This window comes from Solea senegalensis, linkage group LG6 (assembly GCF_019176455.1).
Source record: "Solea senegalensis isolate Sse05_10M linkage group LG6, IFAPA_SoseM_1, whole genome shotgun sequence".
Taxonomy (NCBI): Eukaryota; Metazoa; Chordata; class Actinopteri; order Pleuronectiformes; family Soleidae; genus Solea; species Solea senegalensis.
The window spans coordinates 8027377-8046173 of NC_058026.1; the positions used below are offsets into that span (position 1 = coordinate 8027377).

The 18797-nt window shown below is 42.4% G+C and overlaps 1 protein-coding gene across 4 annotated transcripts; it reads left to right on the forward strand.

The window, feature by feature from the left end:
- Positions 1-766: 766 nt before the first annotated feature.
- Positions 767-18797, forward strand: LOC122770634 (dynamin-2-like). Of its 4 annotated transcripts, none has more exons than XM_044027595.1 (20): positions 767-1202; positions 4757-4830; positions 5401-5550; positions 5659-5862; positions 7102-7200; positions 7303-7463; positions 7610-7752; positions 7838-7973; positions 8825-8892; positions 9159-9297; positions 11951-12037; positions 12115-12185; positions 13763-13817; positions 15347-15457; positions 15752-15861; positions 15957-16068; positions 16307-16474; positions 16607-16833; positions 17475-17726; positions 17950-18797. In XM_044027595.1, the coding sequence occupies exons 1-20, from the start codon at positions 1042-1044 to the stop codon at positions 18017-18019; spliced, it is 2598 nt and encodes an 865-aa protein (XP_043883530.1). In that variant the 5' UTR covers positions 767-1041; the 3' UTR covers positions 18020-18797. The 4 variants fall into 4 exon arrangements, with proteins under 4 accessions (XP_043883530.1, XP_043883532.1, XP_043883531.1 ...); XM_044027597.1 differs by having other exon boundaries at positions 17953-18797; XM_044027596.1 differs by lacking the exon at positions 9159-9297 and adding an exon at positions 10073-10211.

Consider the following 18797-nt stretch of genomic DNA (forward strand, 5'->3'; position numbering starts at 1 on the left):
GGCATTAACTTGTATAGAAACTCTTGGCAACTTGGCATGGAGGTCAGGTCTGGTGAAAATGCGATATTGGCATATAGTTCCCAGACCCCCCCTAAGGTGAAAACAGAGGCAAAATTGAGTTCCACCGAATTTCCCGAAACTTGGTGGGAAGATGTTATAGACCAAGACGAATAAAAAAGTCAATCATAACCATGGCCTCAACTCAACAGGATGTCGGCCATTTAGAATTTTGCCGTCCATTTTGGCGATGTAAGATGTAAAGTTGTCGAAAGTTTTTGCGGATTCAAAAGTGAGGTCTGGGAACTGCTGCACTCCCCGACTTCCGTAGGAATGCTTGCGTGGGGACACGCAAAATTGAAAATATATATATTTTAAAAAGAACAATGAACACTATTGTGAGCAAAACATTGCCAAAGACGCCCAATGTATCAAATAATATACAAAAAAAGATGTCATCAAAAACCCCAAATGGACTTTGTTATAATGTATTTATAATAAACATCTCAGTTCCCGAAAATGTAGAATTGTCTGTGGGGTTTTTTCAGGTGCCAGGCTTTACAGGGTTAATAATGAAAAAATACTTTTTTTTGAATACTTCAAAGCCATTACAGCAAATGTAATTGCCATTTTCCTGCTTAGTCAAAGTGCAAATCCTACAGAAAATAAATGAATAAATCATGTGCGTGCGCAATGATTGACGTCTCCTCTGACCAATGACTGCGCATATTGACGGAGCGGGCGGAGCCACAATCTCCGGCGGAGGCTGGGTGTAGCCTGACCGGATGATGACAGAAGTTTTCTGGTCTTATGTCCCTACTTTTATTATCTGTCGTCCAGTTTGTAGCGTCGCCGCGGTCAGGATTTGTCAGGACTTGTCTCCCTGAAGTTCATTGTTTCTTAATGACACAGACTCACCGAGACTGAGGCGCACTGCTCTGGGTGGGAACTTTAGGTCCGCTGTGTGAGCGACGCTGTGGATCTTATCTTTGACCGGAGAGCAGAGCCGGAGCGAGGGGGCTGCACACACACCGAGGTGCCGCAATGGGAAACCGGGGGATGGAAGACCTCATTCCCCTGATTAACAAGCTCCAGGACGCGTTTAGTTCCATCGGCCAGAGCTGTAACTTGGATCTGCCGCAGATAGCGGTGGTCGGCGGCCAGAGCGCAGGGAAAAGCTCCGTGTTGGAGAATTTCGTGGGGAGGTTGTACAGTTTTTTTTATGTTGTTGTATTAATCTGGCATAGTGTAGTCATTGTCTCTCAGTTTGTGACTGTTTCCGTTCCTGTAATGACAACCAGGCTTTTGCGTAAAAGTCGCCAGCTAAGCAGTCAGTTACGCGCTCTGTGTGTCGGTGCCTCCCAGTTCCTACCGTTTTTTTGTTTTTTTTTCCTCCAACGGATTCTTTCCATTTTGGAGCTAAGCTATTCACGGTTGGTGATTACGCATTTTACGCAGCAAAAACAGCTGTCGATTGTGAGTCTCAAAAAAACGATCATTACAGTGATCCATCATTTAATATGTTTCCTAAACTTTGCATGTAGAGTGAGGTGAACACCATACACAATCATGACAAACGCAAATGTGTTTAATGTTTCTGACTATTTTTACTGTCATTTTTAATAACAATGACAATCTAACCCTAACCCTAACCAGCCACTACCGAGTTTAATTATTTCTATTTCTTTATGACAAAACAAGAGGCATATTAATTGTGAGAAAAAAAAACCCATCATTGTCTAAACTAACCCACTATTTATTCACCTAAACACACTAATTACAACAGAAAGATGTAGTAAGCAAACAAATGAATAATTTAAACTGGACAATTGCCGCCAAATATCCAGAGGTTGTTAAAAATGAGGGATATTCAATGCAATAAAAAAATCTAACTACTAGGCCTACTAACTAATCTAACCCTGCAATATACAATTGACAATTTAAGGCAATGGAAATATGTGTAAATTAACTGTGAGAGCAATTGTAAGCTGTAAACCATCTTAAAATTGTCTTCAAACTTGCTTTATAGATAAAAGTATTGTTATGATCAGCTGAGAAGCCTGTGAGCTGCTCCACGTCTCATGTCAAGACCCATTCTGTCAAACATTTGCAAAAGCTTATTTCCGTGTCGTGAACGCGTCTTTATGAGCCTCATATCGCACAACGGGGTCAGGTCAATGTTTTACTTTCAAGGGTGACACACACAGAAAGGCTGTTGGTGTGATCGATGAGGTCGTCGCACAGACGAATCAATAACCGCCGCATTACACTCAACACACAGATGGAACGTGGCTGTAATCGCCAGCGTGCAAACACGTTACTCCTAAGAGGTCAAATAATGAATGAGTCTGAAAAGAATTTCAGTGAGCCATTGTGAGCCCTGGATGACACATATCACCAAACACTAAGTCAGTCTGTGGCAGTGGTTGTAGCGACGGGGAACTCACTTTGGCAAGTGCTGCTGTGAAAAGGTTTCACACAAAGCTCAGGATGAAATGGGTTCACTGTGGAAAGGGAAGAGGAAGAAGACCAGGCTGTGTTGCTGCAGCACAGGCCCAATCTTTTGACCTTATATAAAGTAGCTGCAGTCGTGTGCCGTGTGCTTTTATCTCCACTGTGGAGGTACCCAGAAGCGAGAGCACTTAACCCCGTCGACATGTGAGAATGATTTCATTTGTCGTCCAAGAGATAGAGAATGTTGATGAGGCTGCCATGTCTCCTTTTTTTTCTCTCCTTCGCCTTTTGTCTCCGATTCCCAAGCAGTGGTTTGGGGAGACAGTAGGGGCATTGATATGTGTGTGTGCGGGGGTCATCAGTGATGTCACCAGCTGCACCGTCATGTGTGTGTGACATAGTGGGTGCCACATACCCACAGAAAGGTTTTCATGTTTGGTAAGAAGCCAGCGGTTTACAACCAGGGTGTGAGGACAAGATTCATTTATGGGATCAGAAAAAAAAGAAAAGAAAATCCAATCCAACTTTATTTGTAAAGCACTTTAAAACAAACACAGTGAACCAAAGTGCTGCACGGAAGAATAAATAAAAGGCATAACAGCTCACAAGGGGTGTCTATAGATAAGATGCATCTAACACAATCAAAAATAAATTAAACAAAAAGCAAAATTAAATGGAAATAACATCACCAACTTAAACAGTGTCAAAGGCCAATGATAAGAGGTGAGTTTTAATTTCATTTGTCATTGAGTTTCATTTAATTTTAATTAGTATACTTTGCTAGAACAAACATGTGCTTAAATCTTTGTTGGATGCTTGTAAGATATGATTAAGAGGTGAAAGAGTTTAAATTTAAGGCGTCACAAGGGACAGAGTCAGCATTCCCCCTAATAACAATTGTTATAATCAAGCATAATCTTTCAATGTTTTGTTTTTTGAAGGTCTGATAGTGTTCCAAATCACCGGACCGGCAGATAAGAACGTAAAATACTGTTTGTTTCTTCTTTTTGGGGAGAACAATATTTGTCACACAGTTGGAGAATTGTGTCTTTGAAATGACTCAGCACAAATGTGTTGTTAACAGCTTCATAAATGGTCTAAAATGACTGTATCGGACTAACGTCAGTATCTAAATATAATGTTTCTGACTAGCTCTTTGATTACACCATTCATCAATTATTAATCAATTACTAAATTCATGGTCAAATACTGTATTTAGATAATCCATTCATAGTCTGAGTGTCCCTTAGTTAAAACAACTTTTCTGGATTTTTTTCAGCTTCTTAAATGTGAATATTTACTGGTTTCTTTGCTCCAAATAACAAAGAAATCATAAAAAACAAACAAGAATTTTCTGGTTTAGCAAACACCGATCAACATTTTGGACCAAACAACTAATCGATGGATCGAGAAAAGTATCCACAGATGGATCAATTATGAAAAAAATAACCCTGCTTCACTTCCTGTTTTTGCAATGAATTACACGTCCTTGCATCACTGTGTGAATCGTTGTAACCGGTCAGTGTTTTGCAGGAGCTGCTCGTTAACCGTGACTCCATGATTCAATCGATAAACCGCGGTGCTGATCATAGTATTACTTGTTACTTGTGTGGTTTCATAATTCACAGGAAGAGATGTGGAAAGAGGATGGGAATCACAGTTGTGTAACATCCTGGCTGCTCTGTCAGCAGTGGACAACAGGCACGGGGTGTGTTCCAATAAGTGTGTTTTTCTTTGTGTGTGTGTGTGTGTGTGTGTGTGGGGTCTGCTTACCTTAACACTTAAACCAAACTCTCCACTTTGCTGTTGACCTAGTGGCAAAACAGACACAGACAGAGGGACACAGACATATACGCGTGGCTTGCAGGGATGTGTTGTCAGTGACCTGGAAATGATGGCAGTCATTCTATTGAACAGGAGTTCTCGTTCTTGTGAACGACGAGAGGAAACAGAGGGAAGCGTCTCTCTCCTTGTTTTATAATGTTCAGGGTTGTAAGTCAGTCGTGGCTTTGTATCAGTAGCGCTCACGCTCAGATAAAGCGCCTGCAGTTAGAGGTGGAGCCTGTTTTTGGGTATCAGCAGATACAGATTTAGTATTTTTGGCCTAAATTTAAAAAGCCTTTATTCGAAACAAGCCTCACGTAACAATCATTCAGGGGTCAGTGCTCTGACCGCTCTTTAAAATTCGATTTGACATACTTTAAGTGACACATGTCAACAGCCATTTGCCTGCCAATCTCCCTTTGCCTAAGTGGTTTATGTGTTTGTTTGTTTTTTTTTAACTCAACGTCTGTGTTTCCTTCAGGGACTTTTTGCCCAGAGGATCTGGCATCGTCACACGTCGTCCTCTCATCCTCCAGCTGGTTAACAGTAAAGCAGGCAAGTTCTTAATTTGCATTCTTAAATCATCGACGTAGAGTCACAGGCAGCAAGAGTCCACTTAAGCAACAAGGTAACAATTAGATTAAGATGCAGATTAGCTCTAAACTGACTGTAAGGCTCTATGTGGCCCTGTGATGGACTGCAACCACTCATCTTCTACCGCTTTATCCTCCACATGAGTTCGCTGGTGCCAGTCTCAGCTGATATAGGGCAAAAGACGGGGTCACAGGGTCCATCAAAGGGCCACATATAGAGACAAACAACCATCCACTCTCACACTTGCGGTCTATTTAGAGTGTCCAATTGACCTAATCCCCAAATCTGCACGTCTTTGGACTGTGGGAGGAAGTCGGAGAACCCGGAGCAAACCCACACACACACACACACACACGGGGAGAACATGCAAACTCCATGCAGAAAAGCCCTTCTTTTTTCCGACTGGGACGCAAACCCCGGGTCGTCTTGCTGCTGAATTGTTTCACGTGCAATAAATACCAAAAGTAAAGCAAAACAAAGAATATATAAGCAGAAGATGTCAATCTCCTCTTTCAATCTCATCCACCACAGAGTATGCAGAGTTCCTGCACTGCAAAGGCCGCAAGTTTGTGGACTTTGACGAGGTCCGTATGGAGATCGAGGCAGAGACCGACCGTCTCACTGGATCCAACAAGGGCATCTCTCCAGTCCCCATTAACCTCCGTGTCTATTCCCCCAACGGTAACGGACCCATACTTTGCTCCTTGAACGTGACGTGATGTATTGCAGGGTTTTCTGACCCGCGTCCTCCTCTTCTTTTCTTTTCATCCACCCGCCGACGTCTCTCAGTGCTGAATCTGACTCTGATTGATCTGCCGGGAATGACCAAAGTGCCTGTGGGGGACCAGCCCGTGGACATCGAGCACCAGATCAGAGAGATGCTGATGCAGTTCATCACCAAGGAGAGCTGTCTGATTCTGGCGGTCACCCCGGCCAACACTGACCTCGCCAACTCCGACGCCCTCAAAATAGCAAAGGAAGTGGACCCTCAGGGTGAGAGAGGAAGTGTGGGTGTTTCCGTGTTTGTGTGAGAAGAATTCACCGCTATATTTGGATAAAGTATGTTAATCTTTGTGGGGTTTTTTTTTTTTATCTTCACTTATTTCTGCCATGTTTCTAAATATACTGTAACCATGTTTTGCTCTAATTTGACACTAAGCTAATAACTCTTTGCTGTAACTTGCTACTATTAGCGCTTCCTGTTAATCTTTGCCCTTGTGCGGGCGCCGGCTCGTCACAATAATTAACAGTTACATCATTAAAAGACATGGATGTAGTGAATCAGGTTAGCAGAGATATAATTAAATGTAATTATCTCCGTCTTTTGCCCCCCTTTCATTTAATCCAAAGGATCTTATTAACTGTAACTGTAAAATAGCTCAAAACCAATTACGTCGATATCGATCGCAGTCGTAATTTTTGTGTCTTAACGAGCTGTAATGTTTTGAAATTGCAGGAAGACGTGGTTTAAGTTACAGCAACAGAACCTAATAGGGTGTGGGAATTATACACAATTCCTTATATGGACATCCTGGGGGTGTGTGTTTACAGGTTTACATGATGAATTTTCTATCGCATTTTCAGTCGTGATATAAAGTGAGCAATAATTCTGCAGAAGTCACAAAATAGACCTTTTCTTTCACGTCATTTTTGTTCATAAAAACGAGCGGAAAAGTGAACTTTGTGAACTGCGACGTGTTTCCAAATTTCACAAATTCCATCCAATTTTAAACATTTTGAGTACTTTTGTTTGTTTATATAGTTGATAGGTGAAAATGAAATAGCTGAAAAAAAGGATATTAGACACTCAATGTTGAACTTTCTTTTAGCCTCTGTATATACTGCACGTTTAAACATAGTAATGGGAAAAAAAGCAGCCAAAATGCTCTGTGTTTTAAGGGTTAAGTAACAGTCACACCAGTCATTTTTGCTCCCAGAGGACAAAAGGTGTATAGCAACTAGTAGTAATAGTATAAGGGTTAAATGTAACAGGCTAAATAAAGTCATTAAACGGTGTAAAACTCAAACTCCCCTCTTTCCATTTGTGAATATCAGAACATCAGTGTCCAGTGCTGCCATTATCATCCCCCCTCTCTAGGTTAGCTCCATATTGAATTAAGTGTGGTTGCACAGTGAGAGAGCACTCAGCGGACACTCTAGATGAGTGACAGCTGTCACAATATAACAAAGAGTTCTTCTCACTGACAGCTGTGTTAACACGTTTTCGTTTAGGCCTGCGGACGATTGGTGTGATCACCAAGCTGGACCTGATGGACGAGGGGACGGATGCACGAGACATCTTGGAAAACAAGCTCCTGCCGCTGCGCAGAGGTGCGACCGCGCAAATGCTTTGTTCAAACCTTCCGACCACTGTTCACGGCAAGTTTTATTTATTTATTTTTTTCAATCATTTTCACCTGTGTTTGCCTCAAGGTTACATCGGGGTGGTGAACCGCAGTCAGAAAGATATCGACGGGAAGAAGGACATCCGCGTCGCTTTGGCCGCAGAGAGGAAGTTCTTCCTGTCCCATCCTGCGTACAGACACATTGCAGAACGCATGGGCACGCCTCACCTGCAGAAAACTCTCAACCAAGTGAGGCACAGAGCCGACCATACATGCACACACTGTTTGTCAGTTAGATGCAGAGCGTCCCGGGACATAAATGTTTACGTTGAGGCTTTTTTTAGCTTTATTTCATTCACTTCAAGTCTCTTTTTTTTATTCTTTATTTATTTTAGCAACTTACCAACCACATCCGTGACACGTTGCCAGGGCTACGCAGCAAACTACAAAGCCAGCTGCTGTCGCTGGAGAAAGAGGTGGAGGAGTACAAGAACTTCCGGCCCGACGACCCCACGCGCAAGACCAAGGCTTTACTTCAGTCGGTGCACTCACAGGTTTTGGTCCACAAATAATGTCAGCGCAAGACTTTGTGAAATGTCACTCATACTACGCACAATCTACAGGATGGTGCAGCAGTTTGGCGTGGACTTTGAGAAGTGCATCGAAGGGTCCGGAGACCAGGTGGACACCTCCAACCTGTCTGGCGGAGCCAAGATCAACCGCATCTTTCACGAGCGCTTCCCCTTTGAGCTCGTGAAGGTGACTGTTGCCACTTATTCTGTTCACGTCGCCATCGTAATCGTTATGTTTTATGTCTACCTAAAACAGGAACACACAACATTTTTTGGCTTAAAAGCTCTATTCATGACATTAAACCTGATGGCACAATGTAAAACAGGGTCTCCCATGGATCCTTAAAAGGCATTGAATTCATACAAAACAAAAAAGCCTTACTGAGTATTAAAATGTCTTAAATCCCACTTTCAAAAGTCTCGAAAAAATAATGAGTAAGAAAAAAAAAACAACATCAAGTAGATATTCTAACCTTTGCACTGGACCAAAAAAAAAAATCGCGTTTTATTTTTTGTTTACTGTAAATATTTCATTCCAAGTGGCATTTAAAAAGTCTTAAATTCAACTTTAGCTTTAAGCTGTAGCAACCCTGTAAAAGGACACCATTCATGTTTATATAGATCCCGATAAGCCTTGCTGCAATGTCTTTCTCTTGGCCACCTGGGTGGGCTTTCCCAACACCCAATAGAGTGGCGTTCCACCCGTTAACTACGCACAGAGGTGTTTTACTTTCACGCAGCACAACACAGCAATCACCCTGTGTTCTTGTGTCCTCTCCAGCATCTTTCTACTTACAAATAGGAACTGCTAGGGACACCAGTGTTTTCTGATGTCTCTATATTCATAAAGAGGCATATTTCTATAACTGCCCTCTTCATTTCCATTTTTCTATAGACATAAAACAAATAGGTGCCCTGTGTTTTCAGTGAGGATAAAGCAAAACAAAACAGTTCTCATGTCTGACTTTGTGTCTGGTTTGTTATTATTTATAAAGAGCACATTAAAGCTGTGTGTCATTTCTTTGTTTTATGTCACAGATGGAGTTTGATGAGAAGGAGCTGAGGAAAGAGATTAGTTATGCCATCAAGAACATCCATGGAGTCAGGCAAGTGGAGACAGTCAACATTTGTCTCCTGACCAGTCTGTCAGCCTTTTATGTTTGTGTAAACTTCACGAAGACCTCAAGTCTCTCAGTGTCTGTCCCATTTTTTGTGTCCATTCACTTTTTCTCCACCTCCTCCAGTGTTTTCATCCACTGTTCCTCACCTGCTCTCCCTCAGTGTCTGTCCACTCATGCCTTTCCCCATCTCTGTGCCCCATCTTTATGTCCCCTCCCCTGCTCCATGCCTGTCTTGTCTGTATGTCCTTCAGGACAGGCCTGTTCACCCCAGACCTGGCGTTTGAGGCCATAGTGAAAAAGCAGATCATTAAGCTGAAAGAGCCCTGTCTGAAATGCATCGACCTGGTCATCCAGGAGCTCATCAACACAGTCAGACAGTGCACCAATAAGGTATCGCGACATGGTCTCAGTCTCCCGCCTGGCTGCCACACCTGTACATACACACACCACAGAGACTGAGCCTCTTTAAGGCTGCAGATATATTGAGTTAGACTGCTTTGCGGCTTTTCCTGCACAGCGATCAGCAGCAGATGTAGCTGAAGGTCCTGGCTGTACTGGGGTGGTGTGAGAAGCAGACAGGCTGCTGCACATTCCTGTACAAGTTCACTGCGAAACAAGCTGCAGGCTTGACTGTGTCCGTGGCTGCAGGTGAAACAAGAGTCTATGGCTGGTGTTTGGCGGCACTGTAAGGTCACATTCAGACTCTGAACCGGAAGATTCAATGTTGCACACTTTCCAATTTTGACCAGATGGTGGCAGTAGAGGAGAAGTTAAAGGACCAAGCACAATCATTAGGACTCCTTCTCTGGGAACCACAGACATGTCAATGATGTAGTAAAAACAGATCCAGCCAATAGAAGGCTGAATATTAAAGTATTGAATTACTGTAGGCTGAAATGTACATGTTTGAGAACCTGCAGCTTGTTTCTGCTCTGAACATGAAGTAGAACTAACCATTCATTTATTTTTTTTCTTTGTCACACTCCTCATTTTCATCTGTCTTTTCCTTACTGAAACTCTTGCGCCCCCCCCCCACAACGTCCCATCCAACATGGGCATCAATTGTTCTACCTCCGCCCGTTTTCCTCGTCATGTCCCATGATCCCCCACCTCCTCTCTTTTGCCGTACGCTAAACCTCCAACTTCCGTTGATGCCTCACCACAGGACGGGCCTGTTCACCCCCGACTTGGCGTTTGAGGCCATAGTGAAAAAGCAGATCATTAAGCTGAAAGACCCCTGTCTGAAATGCGTTGACCTCGTCGTCACCGAGCTTGTCGCCCTGATCAGGAAGTGCACTGAAAAGGTAAACGGGATCAGTCGAGACGCCAGTGAAGAGAGTGAAGGGGAAAGAGAGTGATTTAGAGTACAGTCAGGAAGAGTGAACGCGAAAGACAAAGGTTAAATGAACTAACTTATCTTTGTTTAATGTTACTGATCGTTGAATCCCTGCTCCACTGCTTTAAGGCTTCACGCAGCACCCACTGCTCCCTGTGGTCCCCTGTCACATGACAAATCTAATCAGACTTTCCCCCCTGTCTGATCCTGGACCCCAACCTGCCCACCTGTAACATATTGACCCCATTGAGACCTGGTATTAACATCTGTCTTTTCTTATTCCGTGGTCTGACTGCACAGACGAGACAAGTGAATAAATGTACAGGGTGTCCATAAAGTCTCTTTACAATTTTAAAAATGTATTACAAAGGCAGTTGATAAGATATCTTAACCAGATTTGTCCTGTTGTAATCAGTGGTTGTCAAAGGTTTTTTTTTACCTCATTTAATACACCTCTTTATGGGCACCATCAGTTGCACGAAGCACATCAAGACGGTACTCGATTTCTTGCCATGTTCGCTGTAGCATAGCCTCATCAATGGTGGCAATGGCATCAGAAGTCTTTGGCTTCAAGTCAGTCATGTCCCTTTGTTTGATACGCGATATCTTTAACATAACCCCATAGAAAGAAGCCCAAGTTAGTGATATCTGGTGAATGTGGTGGCCAAAGAATTGGCCCATCCCTTCCAATCCACCGGTCTGGAAATGTTTGATTGAGGAACTGACGAACATGCATCTTCCATACTGAGTTCTGCAGTTTCGCTGAGTCTGCACTTCCGATTTTGTCTCGACAAACCATGACACACATTGTGCCTTCTCTTGAGGAGTAGCCATTTTTTAGGGTTTCATCAAACAGTTCACCAACAGAATAACTGAAACACACAATTTCAATGTGATTACAAACTTTGATAAACACTGATTACAATGCAAAACAAACCTGGTTAAGATATCGTATCAACTGCCTTTGTAATACATTTTTTTAATTATATTATAAACATGAGGGAAAAAACAGTATTGTGTGAGAGGACATCAGATATGCAGGTGGTTTCTAATCCCTCCCGAGGATGCACCGGGTCCATGCAGCTCGGGAATGCGACCACGTTGTTTGACGTCACATTCAGAGTTCAACTTAGCGCCATCTGCCTGTGGGCGGACGTTAATACCAGGCATAAACAGGGTCAGAACAACCCCCCTCATCCTGCTGCCCCACTCATGAAAACTCATGAGATCCCCACTTCCACACTTCCGCTGATTAGAAATGGCACAACTGTGGCTGTTTTTTTCCACCCTGTCTTGTCACAGGAGATTTTGATGTAATTTTCTTCCCCCGCGACACAACCTTTACTGCACCACTGACACCTGTAATAAAACGCCATTAGACCGTAACCTGATCTTTGCCTCTTTACTCTGATTTTTCTTTGAATTCCTCCTTGAAATACTGATCTCACCAACAGTGCTAACAATGCTTATTCACCATTCCCTTACACGTAGAGCTCCCACAACTGACAAGCAATCTCAAGCTGATTGGGACCTCAGTGCATGCCTCCTCTCTCCGTCTCTCAAACATCTTTCCCAATATTTTTTTGTGTGCAGAGTCGTTAGCTGTGTGACTGCTGTGTGTTTATAGTGTTTTGTACACCTGCATACTGAAGTCACGGTAGCTGCAGCAGTGTATGTGCGTATTTGTGTGTCTGTGCGTGTCTACAGCTGGATTCGTACCCTCGACTGAGGGAAGAGACGGAGAGAATCGTCACCACTTACGTCAGAGAGAGAGACAGCAAGACCAAGGACCAGGTGTGTGTGTGTGTGTGGGGGTTTATCTGTACAGTTGTTGTTTTTCACTTTATAACGTGTCCTGTTTTGCCCGTCAGGTGCTGCTGTTGATTGACATTGAGCTCTCCTACATCAACACTAACCACGAGGACTTCATTGGATTTGCCAAGTAAGACATGGCCACAGTCGATGATTACTGTATTGGGACGAGTAGAGGTGGACGTCTGTCTGTGATATTGATATTATATCATTGTGAGATTTAACCCTTAGAACACAGAGCATTTTGGCTGCTTTTTCCCCATTACTATGAATAAACGTGCAGTACATACAGAGGCTATAAGAATGTGCAATATAGAGTGTCCTATATCCTTTTTTTCAGCACAACCTATAGGCAAATCAAAAAAAATTAATTTTCACCAACTATATAAACACATCTGAGCAAAAAGCACTCAAAATGTTTAAAATTGGATTGAATTTGTCTAATTTTGTGACTTCTGTGGAGCTGCAACGATTATTTTCACAATCGATGAGTCTGTCGATATAATCGAGTCATCGGTTGGTCCATAAAATGTCAGAAAACGTTGAAAAACATTGATCTGTGTTTGTCAAACCCGGAAAGGATGATGTTCTAGAATGTCTTGTTTTGTCCACACGTCAAAATGATTCAATTTTAGTGATTTCTTTGTGATATGGAGCAAAGAGATGAAGAAAATATTCACGTTTAAGAAGCTAAAGCAATCATGAATGAATAATAAGCAATAATAAAAAAAAAACCTTCATACCGCTTCATCGTTTATCGAAATAGTTGACGATTAATTTAGTAATCGAGTAATTGTTTTAGCTCTAGACTTCTACACACTTATTGCTACTTTATATCACGAATAAAAATGCGATATACAATGAATCACAACTTTGACTCAACAACCTGTAAACAAACACCCCCTGGAAGTCCATAGTTGTGTATTATTCCCACGGCAATTTACCATGGGTGCACCTGATCCGTGCCACGTGAGCACTAAGGGTTAAAAAAACAAAAACAGATTCTCCATTTTTCTTCTGAAATGAGAATATTTTCCTCACTGTGTTCTGTAGTTAAAACAAGACATTTGAGAATGTTGTCATTTTAAGGTTTTATGAAACACAGGTGGACATTTTAGATCATTTTCTTGAAAAAATAAATAAATAAATAGACTTGTCAATGCTCTCTGGTGGTGTTACCTCATCACTGTTCAACGAAGCATATAACAAAACAGGTTGCATTGTTTTTATGAAATATGTTGACAAATAATCATTTGTTACTTTACTATGAATATAAATATACCTGATAAACCTAGGACTACCTCATGTGTATATATCTAAATACATATATATATATATATATATATATATATATATATATATATATATATATATATATATATATACATATAGAGGACAGTAGTGCTCGTTCCGCTTGGGTTACCACATTTTCATAAACTACTCAAACATATCAAAGAAGAAGAAGATCTCCACATCCGGTACATATATATATCTATCTATATATATACAGTATCTATCCATATATATATAGATAGATATATATACTGTATATATAGATATATATATATATCGATTGCTTTGTTTTGTCGTTGTGATGTTTGAATGCTTAGCATTTTCCTTATGTTGGACAGTATCATGTGTTTCTTCTCATTTGTCCACACAAAGTTTCATTCATTTGGACATTCCTTCTGTCCCTCTGTCCTGCAGTGCCCAGCAAAGGACTGCCGCTAATGCTACCAAGAAGAGAGTCATGCCCAATCAGGTGATTACATAGGCATTTAGTTGCTTTTGTTGTTTGTTGTTGTTTTTTTGGGGGTTCTTTCTGTCACGGTCTCAGGCCGTCTCTGTCGTTGACCTTTGTTGCATCACATTTACATACTCTTGTCTAGTGCCCCTCCTGTCTTTTCCCCTTATTTCCCTTCACGTGTCACTTCCTCTTTGCGTGGGTGGGGGAGTCAGCGGTCAATCGCACCATGAAGAGAACAAAAAGATGTGTCGTAGGAGGAAGTGAAAGCGTGACACTTGCGTATGCAGTGTGAGAAACAGATGCCGTGTTCCAAGTGGAATTGTGGCTTGACCGAGCGTTCTGTCGCACAAATAGAAAACGTATGTCTTTATTAGGCTCTGACAGAATTAGTTAGTTCAATACTTTACAAGAATAACAATGTCTTTCTATCTATACAAAGTTCAGACTTTTCAGCCGCCTGTTAACTTTCTCAGGGCGTATAAAACAGCTGTAAGTGCTCTGTTTTTAATGCATACTAAACCCGCTGGTTATGTAGGCTGATGAAGCTGTGATCTCATGAATGCCCTTTAGTAGTATTATTATTATTATTGTTGTTATTATTGTTATCATCATTATTATTATTACTAGGAAGTCCTCATTGCGATTCAAAATCTGTGTCACACGAAGGCTCTGGCCAAGACAGACAGACAAATATACTACGACTATAAAATAAATAAACTAGAGAATGATAAAATATCAAACCTTAACAGTGTGAATCAGTTAAGACATCTTCAGCCAGATTTATGAAAAACATCCTGTGAGACCCGCTCTTTATGTGCATTCAACTGTTAAACGTGTGTTTTGTTTTTTTCCTCTTCTTTGTCTTCCTCCTCTTTGGCTCCAAATGACGACGTCTGAAAACCAAAAACACAGTTTATGATGGCAGATTTGTGTCATCCGACCTATTGTCTTGTTTGTCTGTGAGGATAATTCTCCAATTACATTTCGAGCTACATTCATGGTCACAAAGCCCATGCCGGAGTGCAAATGTCTGCTTAATCCCTGTCCCTGTGTGTCTCTCCTCCCTTTGTCTTCTTGTCTGTCTGTCTGTCTTGCAAAAACAAGAATGTAGACAAGGTTGACTCTTCACAGCGAGCCGCCGCCGTTGGTTTTGATTCTCTGTGTTTTTTGTGGTTTGTCGTCTGTCTGACTGCACTGTGAACTTTTGTTTGTGATGTTGCTCTTGTTCTGTCTCCAGCGTTGCTTTGACATTTCTCTGAACTTTCCTCTCGTTAGGGCCGGGCAATAATTCAATAGCAACGCATTTTTCAAGAAATCCTTTTCTTTAGTATCAGAGTAACAAAGGTTCAGTGTCTGATATGGTTCAATGTTTGTGCAAACTCACTTTGAGATACAACATAATTGCTCAGGAATTATTGCCGTTTCTGCCATATTTCCCAGCCCTCGGTTTTATTTATTGGTCTTAGTCGTCTTGCTTTTGACGTCCACTTTACTCTGCGGGGGTCTGGTGCAGTTTACTTAAATGTTGGGGCTCTGCTGTGCAGGTCATCCGCAGAGGCTGGCTCACCATCAACATCAGCATCATGAAGGGAGGATCCAAGGACTACTGGTTTGTTCTGACTGCCGAGTCTCTCTCCTGGTATAAAGATGAGGAGGTAAGGCTGCTGATTGGACGGTAAATGGGTGTAAACATGTTTTTCCCTCTTCTCTGTGACATAAAAGAGAAATGTTCCTTTTCTGAAGTTTTTAAGGTGGTGACTTTGTAGAGAAGTTGTGTTTCATTCATTCATACTAGTTTTTATATCTTTTATAGCATTTATCACTACATAACTGGTTCCTCTTAAACTGGTGTCAACGCTCGCTGGTTTCGCCTCAAAGCACCACTGTTCTGAGGCTCCGGAACTGTCCGTCCGTCTGAAAGCACTATGTGTGTGTGTGTGTTTCTTCAGGAGAAAGAGAAGAAGTACATGCTGCCGCTGGACAACCTGAAGCTTAGAGATGTGGAGAAAGGCTTCATGTCCAGCAAACACGTCTTTGCCATCTTCAACACCGAACAGAGGTAACGATGGCGCCCTCTCCTTAAAAACAACGTTGTTATTGGCAGGTATGTGTCCGCGCGTCCGGTGAATGGTGTTGGACATGTGTGTCTCACAGGAACGTGTATAAAGACCTGCGTCAGATTGAGCTGGCGTGTGACACTCAGGAGGACGTTGACAGCTGGAAGGCTTCGTTCCTCAGAGCTGGCGTTTACCCAGAGAAGGACCAGGTATGCAGGAGTGTTCCCTCACTACTATTGTTGTTGCACAGCTGGGGATCAAATATTTAGGCCACAGCTATCCTCTGTGTACCTCCCTCATCTTAATATTCAGGTCCTTTGCTAACTATTTGACAGAAGCATTAAAAAGCACACATGACATGTTTATGTATTCAGTCACTTTGTGGCAAACATCCTGGTATCGAGTGGATGGAAAAACAGAGATTTGCATTTTTACTCACTTCATCAGACAGAGAATGAAGACACGATCACTCCTCCCGACACCGTGTCCATGGATCCTCAGCTGGAACGGCAAGTGGAGACCATTCGCAACCTGGTGGACTCCTACATCGGCATCGTCAACAAGTCCATCAGAGACCTCATGCCCAAGACCATCATGCACCTCATGATCAACAGTGTACGTCCTCTGCTTTGTCTGTCATACTGCACAGATCGAACCTGGAGAACATAGTTGTAAAGTAATTAATCAATTGTCTGGTATCTCAGTCTATTGTCTTTACTACGTTGCTTTGTCTTCTCTCTTCTCCAGGCGAAGGACTTCATCCACTCCGAGCTGCTGGCCTACCTGTACTCAGCAGGGGACCAGGGCAGTCTGATGGAGGAGTCAGCGGAGCAGGCTCAGAGGAGAGATGAGATGCTGAGGATGTACCACGCTCTCAAAGAGGCCCTGGTCATCATTGGAGACATCAGCACCACCACTATTTCTACCCCAGTGCCTCCACCAGTAGACGACACTTGGATGGCCAAGGAGCCCAGGTAAGAAACTGCGATAATGACTGGTTCTCTAATTATAGATGCAATGGTGTTGCTTTTTTGTTGTCAAGATTTAGAATCATAAACTTTGGTGAATCAACAAAAGCAATGTTTCACACAGGACACCCTGATTAAGTGTCAGGAGTGGCGCCCCCTGTGGTCTTTTGTTTCTGTTGTTCATTTTGAAGGCGTTAGACCAGTGGTCTCAAAGTTGCGTCCTGGGGTCCACATGTGGCCCTTCAAACAATATCAATATAATAACAATAATATATACAATATAATATAATAATAAGTTGTAGCGAGTCTTTTCACTGTGTTTTTTGTAATTAATAGATTAATTTAGCATCATAACTATGATTGGTTTTTTTATTGTGAATATTGTTGCATATTAAAACAAGCACTTTTATTTTGAAATGATCCAATCCAACTTTATTTGTAAAGCACTTTAAAGCAAACAAAGTGCTGTACAGAATAATGGATAAAAGACAGAAAAGCTCACACGAGGCAATAGAGTACATATGAAAAATGAATCAATACGGCATACTGATATTTCATTATGAGCTCATGTCACTTCACCAGGGAGGGAAATATTCTTAGTGTGCGTTTTAATAGATGTTCTAACAAGTGCTGCCCTGGTCTCTCAGTCCTCCAGCCTCCCGTCCTGCCTCCGCAACAGCACCCCCACCCACCCGACCCCCGGCCGCCAGGGGGCCCAACCCAGGTCCGGCACCGCCACGCAACCCCTCGCCAGCGTTCGGTGGACCACCCGTGCCTTCGCGACCTGGGCCTCCACCGGGACAAACGGCTTACCCTGGAGATCCAAACTCTGCCAGTGTGCCCCTTATCCCATCAAGGCCGGCACGTGTGCCGCCTGCGCTGCCACCGGGGATTCCCAGGTAAAACCCGTCATGTACTGTGTGGAGACATACACACAATCTAAGGCTCCTTGTGGCTTTGGCGTTTCTGGTGAAGGCTTGTTCCGTATGACATGACTTTTGGTGGTTTGGGCATCAGTGGTGCATGACTTTCTCATCATATTTTGCCTTGCATGTTTCCTCCCTCCCTCCCTCCCTCGCTCCCCTTCCCCTCCTCCCCTCTCTCTCACCTCTCTTCCTGCAGCAGAAGACCCCCGGCTGCTCCAAACCGGCCCACTGTCATTCGTCCTTCAGAGCCTTCCTTGCTTGACTAGATTTCTTTCGGTTTACACATTTAAATTTCCTGATGCTGTTTCAGTCTGTGCATTTCTGATGCATTATGTATGTACTTGTGTAATTTCGTGAAGGTTTGTTTTTATTGTTTATTGTTTTTTTAACAAAGCACACGATGACATCCTCTGGCTTTCACGTTTATGAAAAGGGATGAATTTGATGATTTTGTCGGCGTAAAACTCGCAACCTTTTTGTTTTTATTCGAATCCAACTGTGTCTCATAATGTATGATTCGTAGCTTCTTTATATCATGGCAAAGGGAGTTTTAGACCTCATTTTACTTGCTAATGTTTTTACACACTAAGCACCTCATCAAGTAAGCAGCACTTTTTTCAAGTCTCTTTGCTCATCATTTCTGGTCGATTTTCAAAGCAAGTGCTCAAATTAGTTTATTAAAATTAGACATTTAGCTTGATTACTTTAAATCATTTTTTCCCAGAGTATGAAAAGGATTCATTATTTACTCACAGCGGACCAACTTAACATGAGGTGTAGGAGGAGGCAGGATGAGGAAAGCTGCTGCAGCAGTGGGAAGTCATATTATGCATCGCTCAGAATTATTCAGTAGATGGCTTTGCCCAGCCAAAGGTCCTGCGACAGTTACCTCTCATTACTCAGTGAATAAGGGCCATGAGCAGAGATGTCTTTGTAATCCTTAAAAAAAACACACACCATCAAAACTAAACATCATGTCAGAAAAAGGAGCCTCTTTTCCAGAGGTTGCAAAAAGTGATGGACTGAATAAAAGCATGGAAAAGA

What these genes read in the sequence shown, in the direction of transcription:
- LOC122770634 (XM_044027595.1), top strand. Translation starts at nt 1,042, where the DNA reads ATGGGAAACCGGGGGATGGAAGACCTCATTCCCCTGATTAACAAGCTC. An exon ending in CCGTGTCTATTCCCCCAACG is followed by an intron (nt 5,551 to 5,658) that starts GTAACGGACCCA and finishes GACGTCTCTCAG; the next exon opens with TGCTGAATCTGACTCTGATT. An exon ending in ATCTTCAACACCGAACAGAG is followed by an intron (nt 15,862 to 15,956) that starts GTAACGATGGCG and finishes TGTGTCTCACAG; the next exon opens with GAACGTGTATAAAGACCTGC.